Source organism: Embiotoca jacksoni, unplaced genomic scaffold (assembly GCF_022577435.1).
Source record: "Embiotoca jacksoni isolate LCO1_2020_lvr unplaced genomic scaffold, fEmbJac1.0.p SCAF_5, whole genome shotgun sequence".
In the NCBI taxonomy this organism is placed as follows: Eukaryota; Metazoa; Chordata; class Actinopteri; family Embiotocidae; genus Embiotoca; species Embiotoca jacksoni.
The window spans coordinates 13,487,865-13,515,258 of NW_027185403.1; the positions used below are offsets into that span (position 1 = coordinate 13,487,865).

General features: G+C 41.4%; 4 protein-coding genes across 7 annotated transcripts; all 4 read left to right on the forward strand.

Annotated features, from left to right (window-relative positions):
• Window positions 1-77: 77 nt before the first annotated feature.
• Window positions 78-2,319, forward strand: LOC138211279 (tumor necrosis factor ligand superfamily member 13B-like). 2 transcript variants are annotated; one of them, XM_069171041.1, is made up of 6 exons: window positions 78-302; window positions 428-515; window positions 641-697; window positions 781-893; window positions 984-1,128; window positions 1,585-2,319. In XM_069171041.1, exons 1-6 carry the CDS (start codon window positions 117-119, stop codon window positions 1,698-1,700), a joined length of 705 nt encoding a protein of 234 aa, XP_069027142.1. In that variant the 5' UTR covers window positions 78-116; the 3' UTR covers window positions 1,701-2,319. The 2 variants fall into 2 exon arrangements, with proteins under 2 accessions (XP_069027142.1, XP_069027141.1); XM_069171040.1 differs by having other exon boundaries at window positions 781-1,128.
• A 196-nt stretch (window positions 2,320-2,515) lies between these two features.
• Window positions 2,516-5,477, forward strand: LOC138211267 (transforming growth factor beta activator LRRC32-like). The gene is made up of 2 exons (XM_069171022.1): window positions 2,516-2,603; window positions 2,768-5,477. The coding sequence occupies exons 1-2, from the start codon at window positions 2,526-2,528 to the stop codon at window positions 4,640-4,642; spliced, it is 1,953 nt and encodes a 650-aa protein (XP_069027123.1). The 5' UTR covers window positions 2,516-2,525; the 3' UTR covers window positions 4,643-5,477.
• A 9,160-nt stretch (window positions 5,478-14,637) lies between these two features.
• Window positions 14,638-18,707, forward strand: LOC138211438 (gap junction beta-1 protein-like). 2 transcript variants are annotated; one of them, XM_069171327.1, is made up of 2 exons: window positions 14,638-14,801; window positions 15,710-18,707. In XM_069171327.1, the coding sequence occupies exon 2, from the start codon at window positions 15,724-15,726 to the stop codon at window positions 16,549-16,551; it is 828 nt and encodes a 275-aa protein (XP_069027428.1). In that variant the 5' UTR covers window positions 14,638-14,801; window positions 15,710-15,723; the 3' UTR covers window positions 16,552-18,707. The 2 variants fall into 2 exon arrangements, with proteins under 2 accessions (XP_069027428.1, XP_069027430.1); XM_069171329.1 differs by lacking the exon at window positions 14,638-14,801 and adding an exon at window positions 15,353-15,431.
• A 306-nt stretch (window positions 18,708-19,013) lies between these two features.
• On the forward strand, window positions 19,014-22,157 carry LOC138211336 (gap junction alpha-3 protein-like). 2 transcript variants are annotated; one of them, XM_069171125.1, is made up of 2 exons: window positions 19,014-19,306; window positions 20,163-22,157. In XM_069171125.1, exon 2 carries the CDS (start codon window positions 20,181-20,183, stop codon window positions 21,261-21,263), a length of 1,083 nt encoding a protein of 360 aa, XP_069027226.1. In that variant the 5' UTR covers window positions 19,014-19,306; window positions 20,163-20,180; the 3' UTR covers window positions 21,264-22,157. The 2 variants fall into 2 exon arrangements, with proteins under 2 accessions (XP_069027226.1, XP_069027228.1); XM_069171127.1 differs by lacking the exon at window positions 19,014-19,306 and adding an exon at window positions 19,782-20,003.
• The last annotated feature ends 5,237 nt before the right edge of the window (window positions 22,158-27,394 follow it).

Sequence of the window (27,394 nt, forward strand, 5' to 3'; positions counted from 1 at the left end):
ATAGTTCCTCATTTAGAAACTCATTTTGAAACCCAACGTTCAGGTTTCCGGAGTTTACTGATGCGTGACCTCGCACGTTTGAGTAACTTGGGGACATTCAGTCTGCAAGTCTCACTATGCTTTATAATGCTTTATTGTCACTAACGGCATTAATGTTTAGTCTTAGTCTTTTCCTGGTGCACAGAGCCAGTGTTTTAGAAAATGATTTTCGTAAACTCCAAGGGGACATAATTCTACAATTAAATCAGCCACGTTCTGAGGGAGTCAATGGGAAACTGGCCAAGACGTCTAAAACAAGGGAGGTATGTCACTGATTATGCAGGATGGAGTCATCTTGGACATTGTACTACTGAGATTTATGCCATTAGTGAGTATTCAGATAGCGCTGCAATAATAAATTTTATCTTAATGCTTTGTTTTCTCTTAGGACATCGAGCCAAGTGTTTTCCAGAAAGCTCAGAGTTCTCTGAAGATATCTTCTGGGCGAGTAAAAAGGCAACAGAGCAGCTGCAGAGGTGGGTTGGAGCTGAGAACCAAAAATGTGTCCATTAGTTACGGTTTAATCTGGTAGTGAGACCATAAACAGTATGTGCTAAGTTAATAAAATTAAAGTATTGTGTTTATTTCTCACTCTTGCCAGCTCCAACTTCATTTCTGCAGCTAAGAGCTAACACAAACAAACAGCCAGACAGAAGAGGTAAAACTAAATTCAAGTGTTTGGCTGTAGCATTGCACCGTCTGCCATTATTTTGAATAAGCATATCTTTCCTTTTCCCACAGGAAATATAACAGTGATCCCTTGGACTGTTTCTGCACAGCAAGGAAATACAATTTCACAAAAGGAAAACAGAATTGTTGTCCAAGAGGATGGTTATTACTTGGTGTTTGGACAAGTATTGTGTCACTATAACTCAAGCATAACTAAGTTGATATTGCATATGATTTGTTCCAACTATTCAGCTAATGTTCTGCTCAATTTGCAGGTTTTGTTCGAGAGCCCAAGCACTGTTATGGGTCATATAATTCGCAGTTGGGGCTCCAGTAAAGCAGGGACGACGTCCACAGAGCTGTTGCGGTGCCTGCAAGAGATGCCCGATGAAACCCCCGCCAATACGTGCTACACTGCAGGTAAGTGGGGCACGACTGCTGGGGGGATTTTGTTACCTTAGAGCCATAAAAGCTGTTTTTCACTCTCTGTGCTAAGCAAGGCCGTGCCCTTGAAACTGCCTCACAGACACGAGAGTGATGTCAATCTCCTTAATTTAACTCTTAACAAGAGGACAAATAAACGCATTTCCGAAAAACGTAAAACCATTCCTTTAACCTGAACAGCCTTGTCCTTGTGAGGCATCTCTCTTACAGCAATCATCTACAGACATTGGACTCAATAAATGAAAAATATACTGTAAAGGAGGGAAAAACAGAACAAATGCTCCTATACAGGGTGAGAGGGAGCCCTAAATGGTTTGATGCGTGTGGAAGTCATGGAACTTAAGAATGTATTACGTTGCTTTTCCTTCACTTTGTCACCCCATCTTCTCCTCCGACACCTTCCATTACAACAGTATTCATCCTCTGTTGCAGGCACAGTGCAGTTGGTTCAGAATGACGAGCTCGAGCTGGTGATCCCGTACAGGCCCACCGCCGTGATCTCTATGAACGCAGACTCAACCTTTTTTGGTGTCATACGGCTGAACTGAAACGAGACCGTACGAGGATGATAAGTACGCAGATCATTGTTGCAGGAAGTGGGGAACTGACACTGAGCTGCATGAGAGGATGCCGATAAAGGGTCGAGTGACAGCAGGAAACGTGCTGGAACCATAATGAACTCTTTAAATGAACTGCCCAGATCATCTGTCAGTTATTTTACCTTTCAACCATTAAACTGTATCATCCAGGGAGTTCTCCCGAGCCTATCCCTGTTGTCTTTGTGCGCCACCACCTCCTTTCATCAGCCCATTTTTAGCTCGTCTGTTTATACCTTGCCGGGGGCTTCCCTCCTGCTCCACCTACGCGGTGTCTGCTTATTTGTTCCTCTCCTTTATTTTAGAACGGCTTCCGTTTTCCAAAGAGTATGTCAGGAACAAACAAATGTATCAATTTATATCGCTCAGGAGGCGTTTTTCTGGTTGGCACGACACTCCGCAACACTGTAAATACTTACATGCATCATGTTGAAATTGAAGTTATGATTTGGATAATATTGGTACAAATAAACTCTGTGTATTTTAATTCACAGCTAATTTTAAATGCATTTCTCTATGTAACACATTTAACATGTTTTGTTTTGTCATTGCATGTAAATAAAGTGACATCGCACTGGTCTGGTCTTTATTGGCTAAATATAGTATCCGCAGTGCCTATCTGGTGTCCACAGCTGTTTTCTCTCTCCCTTTTTTTTTTTTTTTTTTTTTTTATGAAGCATGGCTATAATAGGGTGTCTGTGAGTGTGTACTGTATATGAGCTCTGACAACAGCCGTGGTGCAGTTTAGCAGCAGCAGCAGAGGGAGAATGGTCAGACATGTTCTCTAATCTTCTCTTACTCTGGTCCCTCAGCCATGCCCTTTGTATAACTGGACTCACATATTATGCTCCAAAGGTAGGTTCAAGATGATCAATTCAAATGCAAAAATCATCCTTTTTTTTTTTTTTTTTTAGCGAACAAAGTGGATGGTTTTGACATTTTAATGAATGCTAATGTTATTTAACTGTGGTTTCCATGGTTCTCTCTTTGATTATGATTAATGTTCCTTTCATTTGAAGGAGCAGTCCTGGAACAACCAGAACCTCTCCTCTGTCCCTCTGGATTTGGATGTGAGGCTCAGAGGACTAGACCTGTCCAATAACTCCATCAGACAGTTGCACACACTTGCTTTACCATACTTGGAGCAGCTGGACCTGAGCAGCAACCAGCTGGATCTCATCTCCGAGGGGGCTTTTGAAAACCTGGCTCGACTTGAGCAGTTGAATTTGTCCAGAAATGGACTAAACAACAACCTTGGCAGGAACAGCAAAGCCCTCCTATCCCTCAGTAGGCTGAAGAGTTTGGACATATCAATGAACGCCCTGGGTGATGATGCAGTGGAGCTGTACCTTAGAAACAAGTCTTCTCTTGATCATCTTAAGATGACTGGTAATGCTTTAACAAGACTTTCACACGATTTGTTCAAAGAAAGTAAAGCTTTAAGGACCATTACTATTGATGACAATCTGATAGCAGTGATAGAGCAGGGGACATTTGAACCACTGAGACGATTAGAGACGCTCGACTTGGCCAAAAATAATCTCGCACACATCTGTGATTTTAAATTACATCAGGTTAAATATCTAAATCTCAGTAGAAATTCTGTGGAGTTCTTTGTTGCACGCGAGGATGACCAGTTGTACAGGCTCGAGATTCTTGATCTGAGCTACAACAAGCTCCTTTACTTTCCGATAGTTCCAAAAATGAACCGTTTGAGGTATCTTTATTTACAGAATAACATGGTGGGTGCCTTGAATTCAGAGGCTACAGTGGTATCAGAGGTCAATTCTCTTTACAATGAGATTGTAAGCGAGAAAATAGCCAGAAAAAATAACTTGCACTTAAACTGGAGACTAATGCCACTGATTTATATTGACCTGAGCTACAACCACTTCAGGTCTTTCCCACTTGAGACTTTGAGCCTTCTGTCTTCTTTAGAGACACTAAATCTCAGCTATAACTGTCTGCAAAACATCATGTGGAATATTAAAAATTACAGTGATTCAGGACACCATCGCCAGCTTTTCTTTCACTCCTTAAAGCACCTCGACCTGCAAAGCAACGGACTAGCACATATTTCCCCACTTTTTCTCAGCGCACTCACACAAATAGAAACATTTAATCTGCAAGACAATTCAGTGCAACCTTGCTCTTCCACTGACCATTCGACAAGCTCTCAATCAACACAGAAAATGGATCTGAACACATCCTGCGTTGCATTTGGGCAGTTAAGGACTCTTAAACACCTCAGTCTCAAAGAAAACAACATCAAAGTACTTCAGCCGAACACATTTCAGAGAAACGCTTTGGTTTCCCTCAACCTTGCGAAAAATTTACATATGGAAATGCGTGAGGGGGCACTAGACGGTGTGCAAACAACTCTTCAGTCCCTGATTATCAGTGAGATAAACATGAGAAGCTCTCGTCTGTCTTTACCCTGCATGCCAGCGTTAACCCATCTGAACGTATCAAACAACCACCTGGATATGATACCCAGCAGTTTAGGCTGCTCTCCTCTGACAGAACTGGACCTAAGAAATAATGTTTTCATGACTTTAAATCAGTCTTTGATGCAGATTCTATCCACACACCTCACTACTACGTATATCAGTGGTAATAATTACAACTGCTGTGACAGTAGATGGCTGACAACCTTAAATGAGATGAAGATTAAAGTGCCTGACATCAATGAGACTGAATGCTTTACACGTGTTAGAAACTTTGTCATGACAGATTATCTGGAAAAGCCTTTGATCTATTGTTTGTCTCCTTCAAAGGCACTGGAAGTTAATTTTGGGCAAATGATCATTGTTCTGTTTGTTGCTGTAATATTCACAGTGCTCATCGTATTCAGCAGGAAGCTGTGCTGCACACAAAGACCTTTTATCATGTAAATTCTTTTCTTACTGGTTTATTTGTTTTATATGTACATATAGGTTATATAAAATAGCAAACCTATACATTCAGTGAGACACTGGAGAGCAAACTTTGCTTCCTGAAACGTAAATCCAGGGAGTGAATTAACGTAACTGTGGTTTAACGGCTGCAAGAACAGATAATAAAAAGGCAGTAAAGCCACACAGTTCTATTCTCACTCTGTTCGAACTTTCTCTGAATGACTCCGCTGCACATTACAAGTCTGGAGGACGTGCATCACTTTGTGTGACCCGTGCAGCTAAAATATTGTGTTTGAAATTGGCTCTATCGACTCCCAAGCTGCTTGGTTACCGTGCGCGCCAAATCAATAATCAGGCGGAGAATTGTTGCCCATCCTTCATTGTGAAATGTTTGCTCACAACAAAATTTTTAACCTTGGCTTAAATTTTTATGACGTCTGTGAGGCCTTGCACAACATTCCCAGAATCAGGGCTGAACTTCTGAAAAATGCAACATGATGCCAGCAAAAGAGCCCTTGGAAGAGTGTGGATAAACACATCATATATTTTTCTATATTTTTGAATGAAAATAGCTCATTTGACAATGTCCTTATACAAGATCCATTGTACATATCACTATATGAATATGTCTGAGTTTTGAAATGTATGATTTATGTGGCTCTGACCCTTGAGAATGTGGCAACAGTTATGCTGTACATAATAAATGTGCTCTACCTATAATAACCACAATATGCTGGCAGCTGTCATTTAGGAGTATGAATCCCCATTTCCGTACCTGCAAAATAAATCACTGATGTTGAAAGGGAACAATTTCAGTTTCTGTTCATTTCTGGTTTTAGTTGAGTTACTTGAAGTCCACCAAGTCATAAGATGTTTGCTGTAAGGCTACTTCCATTCAATGTGCGTGCGTTCTCACTCAATAAATCTGACTGAATTTGGAACCACTAACAAAACCGTCTATGTAGAACGTAATCATTAAAATTAAGTTCAACTGACAGCATAAATAAACTTTGAGTTTTATACCTCACTGCGGAGCCATGTCAATGAGGTGATGTGATTGGTGAGAATGTGTACGAATGACATGTTGCTATCAGATATCCTGAGGACTTCTATTACAACCTTAATCACATGCTTTGTGTGCAAAACAGAGAGAAACCGCTTTTGCAGGATATCCTGTTAAGCAATCCTCTAACTGTCCTCCTATTGACACATCCTCCTTCTTTAAACTGATGCAAAGTGCCATTTTTCAGTCCGTCCCTCCATTGCCACTGTGTCCACCGGAGACAGTTTTAATGTCTCTTCATAAGAGCCAGGGGTGATGTGATGCCAGCATCGGTGTCAGGAAAGCCTGAATGCCCATCAATCTGGCTCTTGAGCAATATAACTGTAGGAAATGTCTTTGTTGCCCCACCCACAAGCTCTGGGTACGAGATCAAGTAGCAGCTTGACAAGTTCAAGCAAAGAGCACTAAAAGAATAGAACACTGTGTGGATGGCATTAGGTGTGCAACCATAGGAATGCAAGTGGCAAATTGTATTCATTCTTTTATTTGGTGGTTAATAGTAGCTGGCATTTAGACATCAGCAGCAGCTTGTTTGCTAGCACATTACAGCAAGTATTGTATCACTCAGTTTCTCCCTTTGGATTCTGGAAATCTCTCTTAATAAAAGACAATCTTATCTTACATCAGTGAAATGTGGTTTCTCAAATGTAGCACAAGTCACTTTGTATTGCCATTAACACTGCACATGTCTTGAATTATTCAGAATGAAATCCAAAGTTGTGCCTTTGCCTCCAGCTGCTTGGTCTGTGCTCATGTCCCATGTAGTTTCTCTTCCATATATATATATATGTCTTCCAGAAAAGATATGCCTGGTCCACAATATAGAAATTAATCTGAACATATTATTTATCATTAAGTTGCAAAATATAATTTCTTAGTTTTCCTCCTACTTTAAAGCAGACACAAAAGATGATTTTAAATACAAATGATCAAGAGCCTCTTCAAAGTTTCATAAAGCAGATCCACAGGAACTTTATGTTGCAAATATCACACAAACTATTATGGGACATGATACAGTATATTACAGGAGTGTATCAACATAAACCTGTGAAATATATTTCTTAAATGCTGAGGAACTGAGTCATCGAGGTACAGATTTTAATGTAGGCCTATTATAGCCTGAACGGTGAAGCTGTATTATGTATTTTTTTTTTTTTTAAATCAAATAAAAGTTGGTTTGGTGTCTATGCAGGCTCAATGTCAAGGGGACAAGTCTTCAAAAGCACACAGTATGATAAGGGCCGTCTCAGTTATGACATTTTTCATTCACAAAATGTTCAGACAGATTTGTTGGCTTAAAGGCCCTTTGATCCATGATTGAGCCATCACGTGCAGAGGGCCCTGAAAAAGGTGATCCAAGAAAGCATCACTGTAGCGTCCCGCCCTTCATTCACACCAGGACAAATCCCGGAGGGCTGACGCGTCGGTGGCACGTCAAAAAGTCCACAAAGTTTTTACAGGCACTGCCTTCTCTGCGTGCGTCTGTCATTCAGGCATGAGCAGGAGTAATGCAGAGTTCTGCAAGCCCGCTGACAGTTACAGGAAACACATCTGCTGAATAATGCATCCGCACTGTAACTTTATTTCTGGATATCTACAACTCACTTGGTTTTATCAGCTCATACTTTGGGCCAGTTTTTGTGAATTTTGTACATTTAAAAATGACCTAGCCAGAAATAATAGGGGATGTGTTTTCTCAGCAGCAACAATCAATTAAACTCAAAAGTGCATGCACCCCTTAACATTTAGTAATGACACTTCAAGTCCAAGTTTGAGAAGAAATAAATGGTTTTATCAACAGGTACTTTATTTGATCAACTTTGAGAGAGTGAATTTGACACCCCACATTCATTTGTCCTCACTTAAAAAAAAAGTACATTTTATTATCTTAGTTATTCTTAAAGCACAATCAAATATATTCTTATAAATATGAATAATGATATAGTGTAAATATTGAGACATTAATCAAGGAAACCTTGTAAATTTCAGACCAAGCATCGATGAAATGCTGTGAGTCTTAATAAAACAAACAATACTTGACTCGACAATGTTGACTTCAGATAATTTATCACCACCGATGAACCTGGCAAAGAAGATGATATTGTTTTGAAACAGTGGGCCTACCCCTTTGCCAAATCAGAGAAAGTTTGGGTAGTTTTCCCTGCAGCTGTGAACTGACCTGCTATGTGCATGTAATCCTTGGCGGGCAGACACAACCGGGTATAACCCCAAGACTGAGCTCGCTGACTGGCCGTGGTGGAAGATGTACTCCGGCCCTTTACTTAAATTCAATTAGTTAAATTTGCTTAAGAAACGGGAGCCCATGAAGGAAGATCTTATCCTTCAGTTTATCACAAACATTCAAATTCAAAAATCACCAAATTTGGAGATGCATGGTTTTCCTTCATCTTAAAAGTAACTAGCAACTCGAGTTTGTCAGACAAATGTAGTGGAATAAAAAAAAAAGTGCACTATTTTTTTTTTTTTGCTCTGAAATGTAATAGTGGAAATATAAAGTGGCCTAAAATGGAAAATAAATGTATTCAGTTTAATTCCAGCACTGCTGCTCAGTCACAGCCAAGATGTAAATGAACTGACCCAAACCCAGCTCAGGACCAGACAAGGGGTCTGACAGCCCAAAGGAAGTCCACCTGTTTAAACGGCGAGAGCGCTTGAAAAAGCTTTAAAAAAGTTGTCTCAGGTGACAGATGCGTTGAAGAAAGAGCAGGACACCCGCGGCATGTCCTATAAATGAGACAAATAGCTTAGAGAAACTGCATGCCCGAAGACAAGAGAAGAAGACGGTGAGATCCCGGGCTGCAGACGGTCATGGCTCCTCGGGAGGAACCGGCCCACCTGCAGCTGCAGCGCTCCTCGATCAGCCAGAGAGTGCAGTTGACTTACAAGCTGTTCCTGCTGGAAAATGCCCGGAATACACTCGAGCAAGAACTTCGCCGCTTCGCCAACAAGGTAAATGTTCACACGAGTTTTTTTTGTTTTTGTTTCTCTCCCCCCCCATCCACACCTACTTCTTTACGTTAAGATCGCTAGCAAGCAGGCGGGCCACGTGGTCCAATCGTCTGTTAAAGCCATCGGATACGTTTTATATTTGGCCAGGTGGGCTGGCTGTGGTTGCCCAAATCTTAACGAAAATGTCCAAAGATTTTGAAAATATTGCTGAATATATGAAAGTATATTTTCTGTATTATTTAATTAGCATTATTATTATTATTATTATTTTTTACTTGTATTTCTGAATAAACATACAAATATTTCACTTTTCCACCAGGCCTGCGAAGAGGTCCAAAGTTTCTTGAATTCATCTCCTCCCAGCAGTGTGTTCAGTGAGCTCACAAAGACTTTGGATGTGAAATGTCAAGCAATTGCAAAGCTTTCAGCTTTATTAAAGAACCTCACAGTTGGTAAATCAAGATTTAATCCCACAGCTTTAGCTGCTAGTTTGAACTGCGGCATGACCTAAACTAGCATCAGCATTATGCAAATATGCCATGAATGATTTGATGATATGATTTTCAGTGCAACCCTATTCATTATTTTTTAAACTTTATTTAATAGACCTTCTCTCCTGCGTTTCCCAATTTACAGAGCCTCGGGTTTGTGTCCAGCCTCCTGTCAAAAACGGAGTGAGAACAAGCCAACATCAGACCCTTAAAGATGTTCTCAAGTTTGGGCCCATGTTGCAGAGCTCTCTCATGGTGAGCTCCATAGCAAAAGCAGTCCAGGTGCTTGGAGCCACACTGATCCGTCAGCATCTGAAATTTTTCCAAACCTCTCGGCCTGCGGCAGCAGTCCAGCAGGAAGACACGATGTGCATTTCATCCAGCTTTAACAGCACCGGTTTGACCGCAAGCTCATCTTGTAGTTTAAAGGCTGAAGAACAACAAGTTGTTTTTGAGGAGAAAAGCCAGCCAGATGCTGCGATTGTTGCACCTGCTATTTCTCACAGCTGCGAGATCGGCGCAGAGAGGCCACAACTTCTGCTGCCTCCCATACAAGCTGTACTCCTAGAGATCGGCGGCCGTAAACCCGTCAACACAACACCGGTGCTAAGATGGGGATGCGAGGGGGATGTTCAGGTGCAACACCAGAAACAAACATCCGCTCATCTGCTGCACTTTCTCAGAGAAAAAGCTAAAAACATGGGCACGCTGGAGGTCACTGTCACAGAGTGGACCAAAAGCACGTACACTTCAGTTTTGCCACAGCTGGCGCCACCCACCGTCAAAATACAAAGGCACCAATTCGCACGTGTTGGGACCGACGATGCACTCCCTCCAAAAACGTTGCATACAAACACTGAAAACAGAGCGCCGGTCTTCCGAGTGAAAAGAGCCGAGTCAAGCGGCTGTCTGATCTATAGCTGTGTGATTGCTACAGAAACCGAGTTATGGGATATTGGAGACATCTTCACAGAGGTGGTACGGGGGGATCCTCTACTGAGCCCCTTGGAAGGTGAAGACTGCCAAAATGTAATCGCGCAGGCTGAGAGCTCCAGTGTAAACATTGACTTGACAACGCAAATAAAAGAACCTGAGCATGAGAACAGTTCTGCTGATGCAAAAGTGCCAAAGTTCAACAGCATGAGCATTCCCGAGTTCAATATCCGCAGGTTTGAAGAGGCTGAAGTTGTAGTGTCTCATATTGTCAGCCCAGGCAACTTCTACATCCAGCATGCAGACTCCCCCGAGAAGCTGCAGGCCCTCTGCACAGAGTAAGTCATTCAGCATGGCGTCTAATCTCATGTGCTTTTTCTCAGCTTTTCTCAAACCCTCACTGATTCCCTGATCACATTTGCAGGACTTAAAGAGCCACTTATCCTTTTTGTTCATTACAGCTTTCTTTGTAGATTTTTTTTTTCTTTTTTTTCTCCTTTTTTTTTTTGTTGAATAATCCACATGTTTCTGGTTGTCATTATTTTTGCAGCAGCTGGAAAGCCGGTAGTTCATATGCCGAGCAGAACCGCATTCCAGACATTGGGACCCAAGTAATGGGTTGGTTCCCTCAGCAGGAAAAATGGTGCAGGGCTCAGGTGATGAAAATATGCGGAGTGAGCAGAGGTGGGTCCAGTTTGACGTCTTGGAGTGGTTTTGCAAATGCACACCTCTAGATGGTAGCAGTGTCACTTTACCTGGCTGGAGCCACTTGGGAGTTTCACACTGGATTTGTAGCTTGACTTTCTGTGCCACGTTGTTCTCTTATATTTAAGATAAAAATGCCATGTGTGGTGCAAAAGGTGAGACATCCATCAAGGTGGAGGTGAAAAGGCTGGACCATGGTGACACTGCCTGCCTGTCAATGTGGAACATGAAGGAACTGGCTCTAGAAATGGCTCTTCTTCCACTTCAGGCTGTGCAGGTTTCACTGGCAAATGTGAGTGGTTCCCTGTTGTAACCCAAATGATAAGCGCTGTCCTCCACATGCTTGTAAACTAGTACATAAATCTCCCGCTGCTGAATTTGTTACAATTTTCAGACAGGCGTGCAAATTATCCCTCTCTGAATTTGCATGAACGCAAATGGTTCACAAGCTCCGCTGTGAGAGTGTAGACTGAATTATTTGCATTTATCCTCTCAATTAGTCACAGTTTATATGACTGCTCTGTGACAAAGGAAATGAATTGTCTCAGTTCATGGTATTTTGTGTGTGTTTCCTCCCCCTCAGGTGACGCCTGCGAATGGGAGAGATTGGTCAGAGGAGGCAGTGGGCTGGTTCAAAACGATGGTGCACAACAGGACCCTCTATGCCAGACTTTACCCACAGGGGTCCACCGTTACAGTCGAGCTGTTCCTGGAAAAAGGAAAGCTAGGAGCTATGAGGTACTTGAAGCACAGTCAGTTAATTGTGTGTTTTAAATTTAGAACAAAGAGGATTTAAGCAGATTAAATCATTATGATTTATTAGCAAATCTAATGTTGTTAATTCATCAACTCATTGGTACTAGAAAGATAAAAAGGCATTCTTGATTCATGAATAAGTACAATATATGCCTATGTGAGCGTATACAGTTACTGCCCCCAAATCTTAACTGAACAAATGTGTCATCATCTGTTTTTCAGGAGAGGTGCATCGCTGTCTTTGAGATTGGCCCAGAATGGACATGCAAAACATAATAAACTGAAGAATGCAGGTCTCCTCAAAAGAAGTAAGAATGGTTAGAAATTGGAAATTGTTGTGCATCTACAGTGGGTGGCAGTGTAGCCATTCTCTACCAAGGCCACACTTTTCATTTTCATTTATCTGGCACAGTGCTACGTCTCTCATTCCTACTCTAAATCTTGTGGTTTGTTTTATAGGTGCCGTTCAACTTAAAATGCACAAACAGGATTCGGACTGGGAGAAATACCTCATCTCGTGCTATACTCAAAGTAAGAAGTAAGTCGGAGAGAAGAGGATGTGTGTAGAGCAGTTTCATTTTGTGTTACTTGTGTGACAGCCAACCGACGTCAGATTTAAAATACAAATGGTAACTCTGCCATGTAGCACACAGATATAAACGGGGACATTTAAAGCTGGGGTATGCACAAAAAACAAACACCCCATCTCCTGTAACTGCCCCTCCCGCCACCTCCCGAGGCATGCGAGGTTTGTCGTCGCCTAGGCCTCTTGTCATCCCTCGTCCGCGCCCACAAACCTCCCGTAGTAGAGGCGGCCGAGTTACCGATGCGAGAGGGACGTAGCAGCGAAGAACAGTCACCTAGTCTGGGTCTCACTCCTGACTGGATGACCCCGTGTCCGCCGCCACCCCCCGCCTTAGCGCTGCACTCCTGGCGGTCTGCTCAATGGGCTAACGGACTCGACAACAGGGTGCGCTGAGCCCGGTGCGGAATCCCCGTCCGGTGACATCCACTCCTGCCCGCCCCCCTCTGAGCCTCAGAGTTTTATGGCATGATTTTCTCCCATTGAATCAGGTTTAATATCTTTAAATGGCCACGATTGACCTAAAGTCTCAGTCACGGACCGCATCTTCTAAAGCCTGAATACAGAGCTAAAAGTTGTAGAAGCCTATTGTTCTATCAGACCACTTGAATTACAACAAAAGCTGAATGTCTTTTATTTCATTTTTTGCTGCATGATGACAAAAAAAAAAATCCCCAAAACGCATTTACCCCAGCTTTAATAATTCTTAAATGAGAACAAATCGAAATGTTTAAGTGAACATAAAGTATATTCAGCGTGAAGTCTACATGTAAATGTCTACACAAATTATGCTGATTGGATAAATGAAGAATATTTAAATCAAAGGAATATGATATTAAATAAACTGTAGGATTATAACTGAAGGTAATGACTAGACTGGTGCATGTCTCTGCTTTCTTCTGTGTTGTTATGTTTTACTTTGAAGTTCACACATTGCCAGCAACAACATTATTATTCAAATTGTATTTACTGTTACATTACTGGAACTTACAATTTCAGAGTTTCATTATTTTGTATATTAAATTAAAATGTTTGAATCAAAAGGAATTTGAGAATTGTCTTGAAAATAGTGATTAAAAAAATAACAATTAAACAATTGTAACTTTTTACATGCATGGAATATGTTTAAAAATTCCATTTGCTTGTTTTATTTTGAACATTTCCTCCTTTGAGATGTCCATGTCTGCATCCTGTACTCCCCTTCCTGTGCGTCAAAACAGGGGAAGTGTGTCGTGATTATTTCACCCACAAGACGGAGCCAGTATGTCCAGACTCGCAGCCCAATATTAAGTGATAGTTTGTATGCTACAAAAATTTGGTGTATTTTGTGAATAATTTTCATTTGGTTAATAATCCTTAAAGCCCTGCTGCATTGGTTAATCTTAAATTCTTGGACAATGGTTGACTTGTGTTTTGTACATTTCCTTATTTTATTTTTTACAAATAAAGCCGTGTTCTCTGTAGTTGTACTACATGCTCCGTGTCTCTTCCTGCTGTACAGAGAATGTAAATGAGGTTTAGTTCATTCAAAGAATTACCAGGCCACCCAAACACTCCCACGACACTTGTCATAAGTGACGCAGAAATGCTCACAGCACAGTGAGCTGCTGTGGCTCATTCGATAGTACATGACAAACGAGCACATTGTGTTTTCACGTGCATTCAGTTTGTTACTGTAAATTATTATTTCTGCTGTTGTAAGGAGTTTCAACTGTGAAATCTTATCTGAGAGTGCTATGAAGAAGATAATCATCTCAACAGTGGATTATGTGCATTTATAGGAGTCTGAGGTCATGTGCATCCATTATTGTTTGCAGATTTAACAACTAGCTGCAGTTCAGATCTATTGAAGTTACCTTTAACCCAATGACTATGGATATCTATAATCCTGTCCCAGTTGACTCCTGGTTAAAAATGTTTTAGAAATTATTATAATCTGAATATGGAAGCACATTTTATTGTAATGTAAGAGTTGATGGCATGATAAGTAGATTTCTGTAAAATGAGCATTTTAAAAGAGTCTAGCACATAATTTAAGATTTATTGAAAATGAATTTAGTCCCATGTTTTCATTTACAGTAAATTGTCTTTGACAAAACAAATATTTATATTTTTTTATTGCATGTCTAATGTTTTTTTTTTTTTTTGGTATTTCAGATTTCAAATTCTTGACGAACACACAAAAATCAGCTTGAACACGCTCTTGTTGTTGTTTGCGATAGTTGAATAGTTTGTGTATTTTCCAGATGAATCAGCAAACCTGTCAGTGACTCTCAGTGCAGTGGCTCAGGTCAAAAGCTTCCTTCACTTCACTTCCCTGCCCCTGCCAAGCACAATAAATAATGTGGCAGGCTGAGGCCTTTTGTGTCCACACAGATTCCTTCTTTTGCCCGGGGTAGGCGGAAATTGAGGCATTTGATCTGAATTCTAAAGAGTCTTGTTGCAGCCCAATAAAGGGTGCCATTGTATGTAAATAGTTTATATAAGAGCATATGACTGCTACGGTGCAGGGCAGTGGCTAGTGGCGGAGGAATGATTAGCATTTTCCGAACGCATGGTGTTCTCAATCCAGCCTTCTGGCTTGCTAAAAAACACAATATTTTAATTCATTTCTTCCCATTTTGTACACATTTTTGTGTACCAACACAGCTGAAGGTAAAATACATGTTCTATCCTTTTTATTATGTTTTATACTAACACCCAGTGGGCAAAAGGGTTGGATTCGATGTGGGTGATGGCTGATATGCCCCAGTGCCTAAACCTGACAAAGACTAGGCATACTAATGGTCTCATTACCATCACCCTTTATGGAAATAATATTTTCCTGAACGTCCTTTTGAAAGAGTGTGAGCATTTTAAGTTTTCTTTAGGCAAATCTGGTAGAGTCGGTAGGTTTTCTCAAACAATGGATGTCTCTCACTTGACTTAAAAATATCTCAAAATGAGATGCATGTCTTGCTGGTTCCTTGGAGAAATATGCTGGCAGTCTGTCAGTCTGTCTGCAACTGGGCTGCAGGCCAGTCTGGGAGTACAGTATTAATACAGGGTGAGCCAATCACGTGGTTCCGCAAATGTTTCGCAATTGGCTTCGACCTGTTGCGTCTTGTGACGGCGCGTGGTGGTAGGCAGTCGCCCCTGCTTTTATACGGCCAGCAGGCTACTTGGCAATTCTTGTCTGTTGTTCCCGACTCTTGCCAAATCCGGCTCGATGCTCGGGTCACACCTCAAGATGGTCATCTTCGGACCCGGCGCTGCTTACGCCGCTGGCACTGCCGGCTGAGCCTGGTAAACCTCTAAAAACTAATGTTACAACAGTTACTACAGTGTTTAAAGGCCTCAGGTTATTCTAGGAATGTGCCGTTATGCCAATGTTAAGGGCTAAAAGAGGCTAGTTTTTTTTTTTTTTTTTTTTTTTTTTTTTATGAATTACATATTTTACTTTTCGTGAGAGGCTTTTTGATTAAATCCATTGAAAACGTATTGTTATACTAACTTGACCAGAGATGTATCTTCGACTCCGTCCATGTAATTTTAACTGAGTATTTGTCCTTCATTTTCTGCAGACCTGGAGTCAAAAATGAACTGGGGGAGCTTTTATGCCGTGATCAGCGGCGTAAACAGGCACTCCACGGGCATTGGACGCATTTGGCTCTCTGTCATCTTCATCTTCCGTATCCTGGTCCTGGTGGTCGCCGCCGAGAGCGTTTGGGGAGATGAGAAGTCCGGCTTCATCTGCAACACCCAGCAGCCCGGCTGCAACAGCGTCTGTTACGACCAGTTCTTCCCCATCTCGCACATCCGACTGTGGGCACTCCAGCTCATCCTGGTCTCCACCCCCGCACTGCTGGTGGCCATGCATGTGGCCCATCGACGGCACATCGACAAGAAGATCCTGAAGAGGACGGGCCGCGGTAGCCCGAAGGAGCTGGAGCGCATCAAGAACCAGAAGTTCCAGATCACGGGCGCTCTGTGGTGGACATACATGATTAGTATCATCTTCAGAATCCTCTTGGAGGTGGCTTTTCTCTACATCTTTTACTTGATCTATCCTGGCTTTAAGATGGTGCGTTTGGTGAAATGTGACTCGTACCCTTGCCCCAACACAGTGGACTGTTTCGTGTCCCGACCGACAGAGAAGACCATATTCACAGTGTTCATGCTGGCAGTGTCTGGGGTGTGTGTGCTGCTCAACCTGGCTGAGGTGGTGTACCTCGTAAGCAGGGCCTGCAAACGGTGCTTTTGTGCCTCCAAGGATGAGTCGAAAGTGCCTTGGATAAGTCAAAGATTGTCTACTTATAGGCAAAATGAAATCAATCAGCTGATAGCAGATCATTCTCTCAAGTCGAAGTTCACTGTGACCAAAAAGAGCCCACCTGAGAAGGAGGAGAGGTGCTCTGCTTTCTGAGACTCCATTTTAACTACTCACCAGTAATCACCCTCTCCACGGAGCATGTATTAATGACATGTATACTGTATATTCGATTAGTGTCAGTTCTTTGACCATTTATTTATGTTATTCTATTCATTTTTACTGACACAAACATTAACTGCTGTTCTTGTCTGAACCACTTGGAGCCTGTAGAAAAGGTTCAAAGACCAAACTGGTGGTTTTACATTTAGCTCATTTACCATAAATCCAACATCGCTGATGGTGTACAACCAAGCTCACCTGCATTTGATAGATTTTTCTCTTTTTTTTTTTCTGCCTTTGAAGTGGCTTACTTTCATTTCTGTACAACATAAGACTTAAGTTATCAAGGTGGCGATGAGGAGTCAGCCTGAGCTCAACAAACCATGACTGTGAGCATCATGCCTTCATTTTGTTTGGTCAAAGTTGCATTATTGTTGCATGACTATGCACTTCAAAGTGCATTTGTTACTTTTCTTGCAGGTGTGATAGGTTTGTGTACTTAAAAGCCCCAAATTAGTGCCAACACACTTGTAAGTTTATGAGCTGCCATGTGGGAAAATTGAATCCAGAACACAAATATCTAGCATAGAACAATTATCATGATAAAAGTTGCTTTTTGGAAACCTAATTTGGATGCCAGTTTCTCATCAGCACATTAATGTCCCCTGGAGCAGGTTTTTAAAATGTATCTTTTTAGCTGCTTTTACAACAAATATTTTACTTTGACAACAAAAAATATGGATGAACTATTCTAAGCATGTTGCGTTGCATCCCCATGAATAGATTTTCATACTAAACTTAAATGAAATGAAATGGGTTGCTGTCTGGAAGGCATAAAACTGTCCAAAACAAAAAAAAAAATCAGCTTTGCCAACGTTTAGTAGGAAATTTTAATTTATGTGATTTCTAATGAAAAAGAAGCCCAAATGCTCCAAAACACTCGTTTTGCTCCTTAAAAAAAGCAGAGTACCGAAGCTATTAAAATGCTGGATATGAAAGTCGACTTCTTCATTTAGATTTAAAAAAGATGTTACTATGTATCATATTTAATCCAGTCTCAGTCAAAGCTTGTGCAAGTTTCTGAGAAAAAGGCATTTACATTATGCGAGTAAACTTGACTTGAAGGTTCTTTAAACCAATGACAGTATGGTGGTTCGATTTTATTGGACTGTCATTGTTTTTGCTCAACTTTGTGCAGACAGCTTTAACTCTTATGTAACTAAATATATTGCAATGAAAATATTATAACAGATGGTGCTAGAAAACCAAAGAAAATGTTAAGATACTGTCCAACCACGCCTGTCATTATGACATACAGTATGAAAAAGGAAAAAAAGAAAACCCTTCCCTCAAACAAATGTTACTACTTAACCAATAACAATACAATTACTCTGAATGATGAACTTATTGAAAGCATTATAAAGTCCTCATCTTCAAAAGGTCAGTAAATGTTATCCTGGATTCTTTCCAGACCATAATGTTCAGCGATAGCGTCATTACAATAATCCTTTGTTTCGTGTTGCTTCTTCTCTTTTCTGAGTGGAATTTTCTCAGTACTTTACATACGTCTGTGGATTTGTCTAACTTCCTTACTCCATTGCGGCTTCTGTCCTGAAGTTATCCTCAAGTTAGCGCTGACAAATATTTGAGGTTGACCTCCATTTGTAGCAGAGACCCATCACTGTCATAAAGTTGCACCTGCTTATCTTAACGTGAGGCTGCACAGTATATTAGTCAGTATCTCTCTGGTCTTGAAAATGTCATGTTCATAAGAATACTTTGTCATAACATTAACTTATTTTTTTTGTACATGTTGTAATATACACAAAAACCCTTATGTTGACATGCCTAAATGCACCATATATACCAGTTTACATCCAGGTAAACAATCCAGATGAAATATATAATGGGTTGGAGCTATATACTGTGTACATTATGTAATATAAAGAAATAAAGTGCCTGATAATTTGAAGTTATTTGGCAAACATGTTTGTGTTGTTTCTTTCAGTGCATCAGAACAGGGTGCGCCTAATAGATGACATAATAAAATGTGTATTCTCAGTTATAAGAAATGTTTTATGGTTTAGTAGCCAGAATTTGAGCTCATCCCTCACCTTTGTCGAAAGTAAAGTTTTTCACTGACTCTTTCCTTGTCACTGTGATTTTTAACTTGAGGATGCCAATGGCTACTCATCTCCGAATCATGCCTCCCCTACTGCTCCGGCCCCCCTCCCACACGATAGGAGAGACCCTTGTGCTATATTTAGACCCTCGCAGCACTTGTGTCCAGACAGACTTAGCAGACAACGCCATTGGCCGGCTGCCCTGTCACTCACTGTAACAAGCGAGTAGATGGGCTTTAATAGTTTACATTCGAGAGTGTGCACCGTGCCAAATTTAACCATTGGGGGAGGGTGGGGGGGGTGTATTGAGGGAGGGCAGGCCGGACATGGTTGAGAGTGTCCGGTTGTGTGTGTGTGTGTGTGTTGTGGTCAGCGGGAAGAACCCCGGGGCCTGGATCCTGATTCCTGCCCGAGTTGTATTTGAAGACAGAAGACCGAGTCAGTGGGTCTGCCGGTGTGGAGCAAAGTTTGTGTCCACTTTTCCTGTCCATTCAAGGGCATTGCTGGGGGCCCTGGGATCAGCGTTGCGCTGAGGCCTGTCAGCGAAGCAGGGCAGCCTCATGGACCCTCCAAGACGAGGAGCGCTTCACCACACGGGATGTATAAGTTGACTCTCTCCAGAAAATGTGAGTTTTCTGTGATTCTTTGTGAGGCTGTGGGTTGAATTCCTTGTTCTTTTAGCAGGTTAAGTTAAACCGAAGATGACTTACATAGGGTACGTGCTGTACATGCTGCAGTTTCTTTACAGCTGTCTCGAGTGGGAACACAAGTTGCAGTTGTTTCCATGATCAGAAGACAATCCCTCTTTAGTTTCTTTTTTTCCTAACAATATTCATGACATTTTTCTCCATTATGGGATCACATGTGAGTACAATTGTTAAAACATTTGGTAGATTTAATGGTGGTGGCTTTTTAAACGTCAGTTCAGCTGTCACATTTCAGCAGCTCAGAATTCCCTCTCGACTGGACAGTACATCATCAGATGCAGAATATATTTTTAACATGATGTGTCACAGGAGCTGTGTACCCAACATTACTTAACTGTTTCTAATTGGCACTTCCACCACATCTGCCTGGTGTTTGATTTCACTTTGTGTGGTTCGTGTTGCCGTGGCTCGGGTCATGAAGGCCAGGAGCTGCAGAATCATGACTGAAGCCTGCCTTCCCCCTGTCCGCACTTGCCAAATATATACTCTCCTAAAGTAAATATAATCCCGTCTGCATTCGTGTGGATAAGGCCACTACCTGCTCGGCAGCAGTTGGACGCTCATTTCGCAGTTTGGCTCCTTAAAGACGCGTTTGCTCGGAGCTCTGATGAATTTGGTAAGAGATTTAGGAACACTGAAGCTCACTTTAGCCTCTGGATTACTTTTATTTTAGTCATTTAATGTGTTTGCTGTGTAGACAAGTCTATAAATAAGTCCCAATTCAATTGAGAGACCGTTTTTGTAACTCTTCTTTGATGCCTTCCTTTGGTCCCAGATCTGACCTGAAGCAGCCATGGGGGACTGGAACCTGCTGGGAAAGCTTCTAGAAAAAGCCCAAGAGCACTCCACCGTGGTGGGGAAGGTGTGGCTTACCGTCCTGTTCATCTTCCGCATCCTGATCCTGAGTGCTGCTACAGAGAAGGTGTGGGGCGACGAGCAGTCAGGCTTCACCTGCGACACCAAACAGCCTGGTTGTGAGAACGTGTGCTATGACATCACTTTCCCCATCTCCCACGTGCGCTTTTGGGTGTTGCAGATCATCTTCGTGTCCACGCCCACACTGATCTACCTGGGGCACATTCTCCATCTGGTGCGGATGGAGGACAAGCACAGAGAGAAAGAGAAGGACAAGGAACATGCGCATCACTTAGACAAACAGGCCCTCATTGTAAATGCTAAGCACAAGAAGGCTCCGATTAGGGACGACCATGGACGGGTCCGCCTAAAGGGGGAGCTTTTGCGCACATATGTCTTCAACGTGATCTTTAAGACCCTGTTTGAGGTGGGCTTCATCGTGGCTCAGTACCTCTTGTATGGCTTTGAGTTAAAGCCCATGTACACGTGTGACAGACCGCCCTGTCCCAATGTGGTGAACTGCTACATTTCCCGCCCCACCGAGAAAACCATCTTCATCATCTTCATGCTCGGTGTGGCCAGTGTGTCTCTGTTCCTCAACCTGGTAGAGATCTACCACCTCGGCTTCACCAAGTGCCGCCGGGGGATGACCTTCAGGAAACGTCAACAGTGCATCTCCAAAGCGCCCAGCGAGGCTGCGGTGCCATTTGCCCCAAGTTACGACGACTACTTTCACGAGCACCGCGAAGTCCAGCCTGCTTACCCGCCCGTACCCAGCTACAACCTCTCCCCTCTGTCGACAGGCACAGACTTGTCCTTCCACCCCTACCACAGCAAGGCAGCCTACAGACAGAATAAGGACAACTTGGCGGTGGAAAGGAGCAGCAGCAAACCGGAGGAATGTGACCTGAAAGAGAAGAAGGGAGCAGGATCAGCCCCTGGGTCACCCACACAGACCAGGCCCGGCCACAGTGCCAAACACAGCAACAACAAGACTAGAATAGACGATCTGAAGATATGAGGAGGTTTATGTTTCTCTGAGGGGTCTTAAATTGCTGTGACGGGATCACGTGTTGTTTGGAAGCATTCATACTGGCTGGACTGACGCACCTCTTTAAGATGGCAAAGGTTTGACTCATTCCAACTTAGAGGGGAGTGACTTTTATAGAGCACACAGAGAAGCTGCAATAGTACTGTAATGTGATACAACAAAAATATTTCCGAACTTTCCAGTTCAAGGAGATTCTGCTGTTGTATAAGGCTTTTTATTTTGAGAAACTTTATTGGATTTCACAATAGACTCGAAGCACAAATTGTTTATGGTACACCATTTCCGGCAACCCCATATTACCTGTGAATGTTGATTTGAATTGGTGTTTTCTGTGTTGTATTTGTGTATGAATCGCTTCACTGTTCAGCACTATCACTGAAAATCGAACAAAGTCAACAACAAAAATAACATATAGTCTGCTCAGCATTACATTGAACTCTTCTTTGTGTGCGTACATGAAAAATTCTACAATCTTCAGAAACTTGTTCAGCACTGACCTGACCTCCTTTAAGGAAATCAAATAGTGTTAAATTGAACTTCCTTTAACCGTTTTGAGGTCATCATCTAGCATAGTTCACTTGCTTAGACTTGAAGTGACGAGTTGTGCAATAACCTGACAACACATTGGACGCTGGAGTCACTCTTACTAATTCCAGAAAGCACCTCAAAAGAAAATTGCACTGGTCTCAGAAGTCCCCACATTTGTAGTCTTTTTTTTTTTTTGTATTGCGACAGGCAACGAAAGTACATAATCATAAGCACATTGTTTTGTTTATATCTGTATTTGTGTCATTGGCTTTCTGCAAAGCACTTGTTGACAACCGTGTTTGTAAAACTGCTTGAAATAAACCCGTCTTAAATTTGCACAGTTAGCAGTTGGTTTGTAATCTCGAGTTTTAAATCGGGAGAAGGGGAACCATTTCACTGAAGGACATGTTGCAACAGATTTTATATTCCTGAAAATGATAAATCAAGTTAGGAGAAGAAAACACAGTATTGGTAGTATTTGCAGTGAATTCTAGTCCTTTTTCTATTCTGACATTACTGGATCTCTGAAATTTTAATCTTCCAGGTGTAGTTGGTTTCTACGCACAAACATTTCAACGTGTTCAAGCGGGAATAGACGTGTCATGTGTACATGCTGTCTACATTTCCCGCACATGTACAACTCATCTGTGTCAGTAAAGTACAGCACACAGGCACCCCTGATATGAAAGCCTTGAACTTAATCACATAGCGTGTTTGAGGAAGCACTCTCATGCCTTCCGACTGGTTCGTTCATCATTTCCTGTCAATGCTTGTTGTGTCAAATGAAGAGCAAGTCGGATTCTCTTTTTTATTTAACTGTATTAAGGAACAAAAGAGGGCCTGTGATAGGCTGGCAACCTGTCCAGGGTGTACCCCGCCTTTGCCCAATGTGAGCTGGGATAGGCTCCAGCCCCCCCTCCGTGACCCTGTTCAGGATAAAGCGGGTATAGATAATGGATGGATGGAAGAAACAAAAGAGTTCAATTTCTTTCAGTTGTAGTCCCTCAGTTTTTTGAGATAAGATTGAGTACAGTCTGGGCATGCTGGACTGTACTTTTGTGTGTTGTGGTGCCAGACACAATATGCTTCACATTGCCCATATATCATTTGAGAAAACAAATAATAGCATAATCAGCCTAACAGTCAAAAGTGTTTTTTTTTCTAATATATAGTTCCATAAATCAGGAAGTAAACCAGAATAGTGTGCATCTCCAAAAGAAAAAAGTAGTCACATCTATTTTTACAAATGCAGATGAAAAATGAAAGTCATTCTGAAATATATTGAAGTGATCATCTTTGAAAAAAAGGGTGATATGTGTTTTTGAAATGATGACAGATGAATAGATATGAGTTATGACTTCGATCTATATCCAGCACTTTGAAATTAAATCCTTTAGTGAGGCTAGAGTTTCAAACTGTGGTTGCATCAGAATTTTGGACTGCGATAGAAGATGTCCAGAACAACACACATTTTTGAAGATACACAGCGTAGTTCAATAAATTATCAAACTGTACAGAGCACAGCAATTTAAATCGTGTTTCTAGTTTGACAAATTCAGGCAACAAAAGTCTGTATCCAGTTTGAGTTGTTTGCATAAAACTGTAGCTATAATTTATAAACAAAAACTTTTAAATTTTGATAAATGGTAGGTTTTTGTGTTGTTTCTCTGTGGTGGGTTCACAACATGATGCAGTTTAAGCAGAGAATGACTAGGTAAAAAAGTGAAACATTTCTGTTCAAGAGAAGAATGGCAACGCGCTCCCTTCAATATAATAGAAGACTTTTGGATTTAATAACTACATGCCGAACAAATGCTAAATTTATGCATCTTCTTCCTATGGTTTCATCTGTATTTTGACCACATTTTTCACTGCTCTGCCTTTTTGTTATTACGGTGAAAGTGGGAGCCGCTGTTATTAGTTAGGAGCTCCCTGCAGAGGTAATGTTAATTTATAGAAGAGAACCTTCCACTCTCCGGATAAAAAAAAAGAAAGAAATTACATCTATTTGACTGTATTTTTGGTGAAAAGCAAAAAAGCAAAACCATCGTCCTTATCTGAACTCCTCTCACCTGAATACATTTTGTACATCCCTCATACCAAAGGGAAGATGAATGTGGTTTGAGTGTGTCATGCAATCATTTTGTAGAGGCCACATATTTATACTTTACTCATTTGAGGTTATAATCTAGTTTATAATCTTTAAATACAAATAAACCCTTCAGGAAATATGAAAAGTTTCAAAACCTTAAGGCTCCAAAAAAATAGTGGCATAAAGACCGGCATGAAAAACACAATGCACATACAGTCAAACGGTCAAAAGAACAACACTGGTTGATTGTTGAAAGGCGTTAACACAACTTTTAGACTATTTTTCCATTTACTTTGACCTCTTTTGGTCTATGGGAGGGTTAAAGGATCAAACGCTGGAGGCTTCTGTTCATGTCACATGAGAATCCATAAGTCAGCATTAGCTTGTTTTAAATTGCATTCTCAGTTTAAAGTCATGCCACATATGTAATATAAGTTTCACAACTGTATGTTAAGCCCAAACCATGAGCTTTTACCTAACCAGGTAGTTTTGGGCCAAGTCAAGAGTTTATTTCTAAAATGTTGCTCCAACTATGACTGAGGTAAAGTTTCGGGATAAAACATATGGTATACAGAGATCAGTGCTGATTTGTTGAAGGACAGTCATTTCCAATCATTGGACTGGCAGTGAAACAATTAAATCACAGCAGTGTACATGGAGTTGGGGTGAGGCCGAGACAAGAGGCGCTCCATCAGCTGGCTCTGCACTAAACAGCCTCTCATGCTAAAGGGAACCTTGTGCCACTTCATGCAAAATTAATTCAGTTGCCAGAAGTTTGAGGGTTTTCTTTACACACACTACATGTATCCCCCTCCCCCCCAGCATCTGGGATTTGACTAGTTCATACAAAACCCTCCATTTATCCTTTTTGAGTCGTTCTTTGGAAGATTTGCTGGTGTGCTTAGAATCATTATCCTGCTGGGAGGTGAATTTTCAGTTGAACTGCATCTTTCAGTCAGATGCTCTCACACTAACGTTGATATGATGCAGAATTCATAGTGAAATCAATGGCTGCAAGCTCTCAGTCCCTGAAGCAGTGAAGCTACCCGAAAGCATAACATTTCTAACAACTTTCAAACAACTCTGTCTTTGATTCAGCCGTCCAGAGAACATTATTGCAAAAGGCCTGGTCTTTGCTTATCTTTTCATTGACACATTGTATTTTTGCTCTAATGGTCTTTTTGGACAGCAAAGGCTTTTTCCTGGCACGCCTCCCATACAGGTCAAATTTGTGCTTTTTCTTTCAGAGTGTAAATACTTACACTTTGATACCAACAGTTGCAAGAGTTAACTGAAGATCCTGTGATGAAGTTTTAGGGTTCCTCGAGACTCAAACAGCCTGCGCGTGGGCTGAATTTGGTGGCGTGGCCAGTCCTGGACAAATTGGCAATTATTTGAAATCTATCTCACTTGTAGATGATCTCTCCTCACAGTAGAATGATTTATTTCAAATACTTTAGAAATCTTTTGAATCTCTTGCAGGACTTGCCAGGCATTCACAACCTTTTTTTCTGAAGGCCCTAGAGGGCCGTTTAAATCTTGGCATGATGACACCACACACTTCACTAGGAAAGAGAGCATCAGACCCTTACTGTCAGAGGTTTCAATTTTTAAGTTTACAGGTTCCTCCTGTCACTCCCTCAGGAGGTTCAATCATCGGTGGCTAATCTGGAACTCCTGAATCTAATTTTAATGGGTTTGAAGGTATGATATTTTTCGAGCTATACTTATTTATTTATTTTCAATTTTACTGATCCGTTTTATTTATTTTTCTGTATTTAAATTGTGAACAATGTTCATAATTATGTCAACATAATGTCATTTATTGGAGTATACAACCTTTACTGTATCTGTAGGCAGTATTTCAGAGAGGATCACATGTTTGCTTGTTGAAATATGTTGAAAAAGTCAGAAATAGTAGTTGAAACGGCAAAGTATCCATAGAAATGAAAAGTGTTTAATGTCAAGAATATTCTATAGCATATCGTGATTGATATTATATATATTTAGATATATTTTTGAATAAAATATTTTCCCTTGTAGGGCCCTAGCCCAATGAAGAGAGTTAAGACCGAGACAATTTTCAAACTCCTTAAAAGCCTTCACAACAATTGTATTATCTATAAAAAAAAAATGACTTTGTTTTGAATAAACACTTCCAGTAAGTAGACTATCTTCTCAAAAGAACATGAGCAGTTTCGTGGGAAATAACAACACAGACTAACACAATGAAATACTGCCATGGTTATGCTTAATTTGGTGGATATAATTGTATGTGTCCAGATGAGTTAGCCTATCACTTTATTCTACTTGTTCCCTGTGGCGCTTTGTGATGCAGATTGTTTTCCACCAGCTGAAGCACAGTCCTCTACTGCCCTCTTCCTTTACTTTCACTGACATGCTGCTTGTTTAAGCCTTAATTGTATCTGCTGTGGACGCCATCTGCTGGGGAAAGGGAATCTAACTTCTACCCTGTAATGCCATTTCTGATTTGATTTGATTTGAGTTGGTTATCTGATTCCTAATGTAATCTGTTCAATTAGAGCATGCTGTATGTGTAGTATATACACACAAGTCATCAGTGCTGAATGTGGGCTGCATTATAGGACAGGCAGAACACTCAAAATAAAATCAGGGATTGTTATTGTGTTTTTTTTTTTTTTTTTTTCTTCATCTCTGACTCAAGCGCTCTCTGGCCTGTTTTTCATCATGCTGACACTACGCACCCAACCTGCTAATGTGTGATAAATGACAAAGAGCCAGGAGCAACGGCTGCCCTTGCACCAATTTTGCATTGCTGCAAGGGCAAGCTTATGAAATATCAGCCAAAAGGAAAAACGGGTGCTTCTGATGTTTGCTGACTGAATCAGTCTGATCGCTTGCAGGCCTGTCACCTCATCATCAGCACCAGCCTCTTTCAACTCAGTGCAGACTGCACAGCTCCGGCTCCACACACTCGCCGGCACACACTGTGTGTGTGTGGTGGAGGAGGGGGATTCACGCAGCACGAAATCAAATCAGCTGCTGACATGGTTTCTGAGGCAGAAAATGTCATTACGGCCTTGCATCAATCAGTTCTCATCATGGCTTCTTTGTTTTGTTGTCCGTGGGAACCGGCTGACCGTCTGCTGCCACCATGTGACAACTCAAACTCCCTGCAGACGTCACTGGGATAGCTCATGGACTGTAGAGAGAAGGCTTGTGTTGTTATGGCAACTTGATTGATTCTTTTCACTATACAGTTGTTATCAGGCCTGGGGAAATACAGGTTAATCAAGTTTGAAAGTTTTTTTTTCTGTGCGCCCAGTATAAAAGATTCATCACATTAAAATGCCTGGATGGATGAAGCGATCAATTGATATAGTTTCATTAGAGCGGTTTGTTCATCCTTGTCAAAAGAAATACACACTTTGATCTCGTGAGCCACACTGAACAGAAATGTGTGCACAAACAGATGTGAGGGGAAGTCATAACCCTTTTG

What these genes read in the sequence shown, in the direction of transcription:
- LOC138211267 (XM_069171022.1), top strand. Translation starts at nt 2,526, where the DNA reads ATGTTCTCTAATCTTCTCTTACTCTGGTCCCTCAGCCATGCCCTTTGT. An exon ending in TCACATATTATGCTCCAAAG is followed by an intron (nt 2,604 to 2,767) that starts GTAGGTTCAAGA and finishes TTTCATTTGAAG; the next exon opens with GAGCAGTCCTGGAACAACCA.
- LOC138211438 (XM_069171327.1), top strand. Translation starts at nt 15,724, where the DNA reads ATGAACTGGGGGAGCTTTTATGCCGTGATCAGCGGCGTAAACAGGCAC.
- LOC138211279 (XM_069171040.1), top strand. Translation starts at nt 117, where the DNA reads ATGCTTTATAATGCTTTATTGTCACTAACGGCATTAATGTTTAGTCTT. An exon ending in CAAACAGCCAGACAGAAGAG is followed by an intron (nt 698 to 780) that starts GTAAAACTAAAT and finishes CTTTTCCCACAG; the next exon opens with GAAATATAACAGTGATCCCT. An exon ending in CAATACGTGCTACACTGCAG is followed by an intron (nt 1,129 to 1,584) that starts GTAAGTGGGGCA and finishes CCTCTGTTGCAG; the next exon opens with GCACAGTGCAGTTGGTTCAG.
- LOC138211336 (XM_069171125.1), top strand. Translation starts at nt 20,181, where the DNA reads ATGGGGGACTGGAACCTGCTGGGAAAGCTTCTAGAAAAAGCCCAAGAG.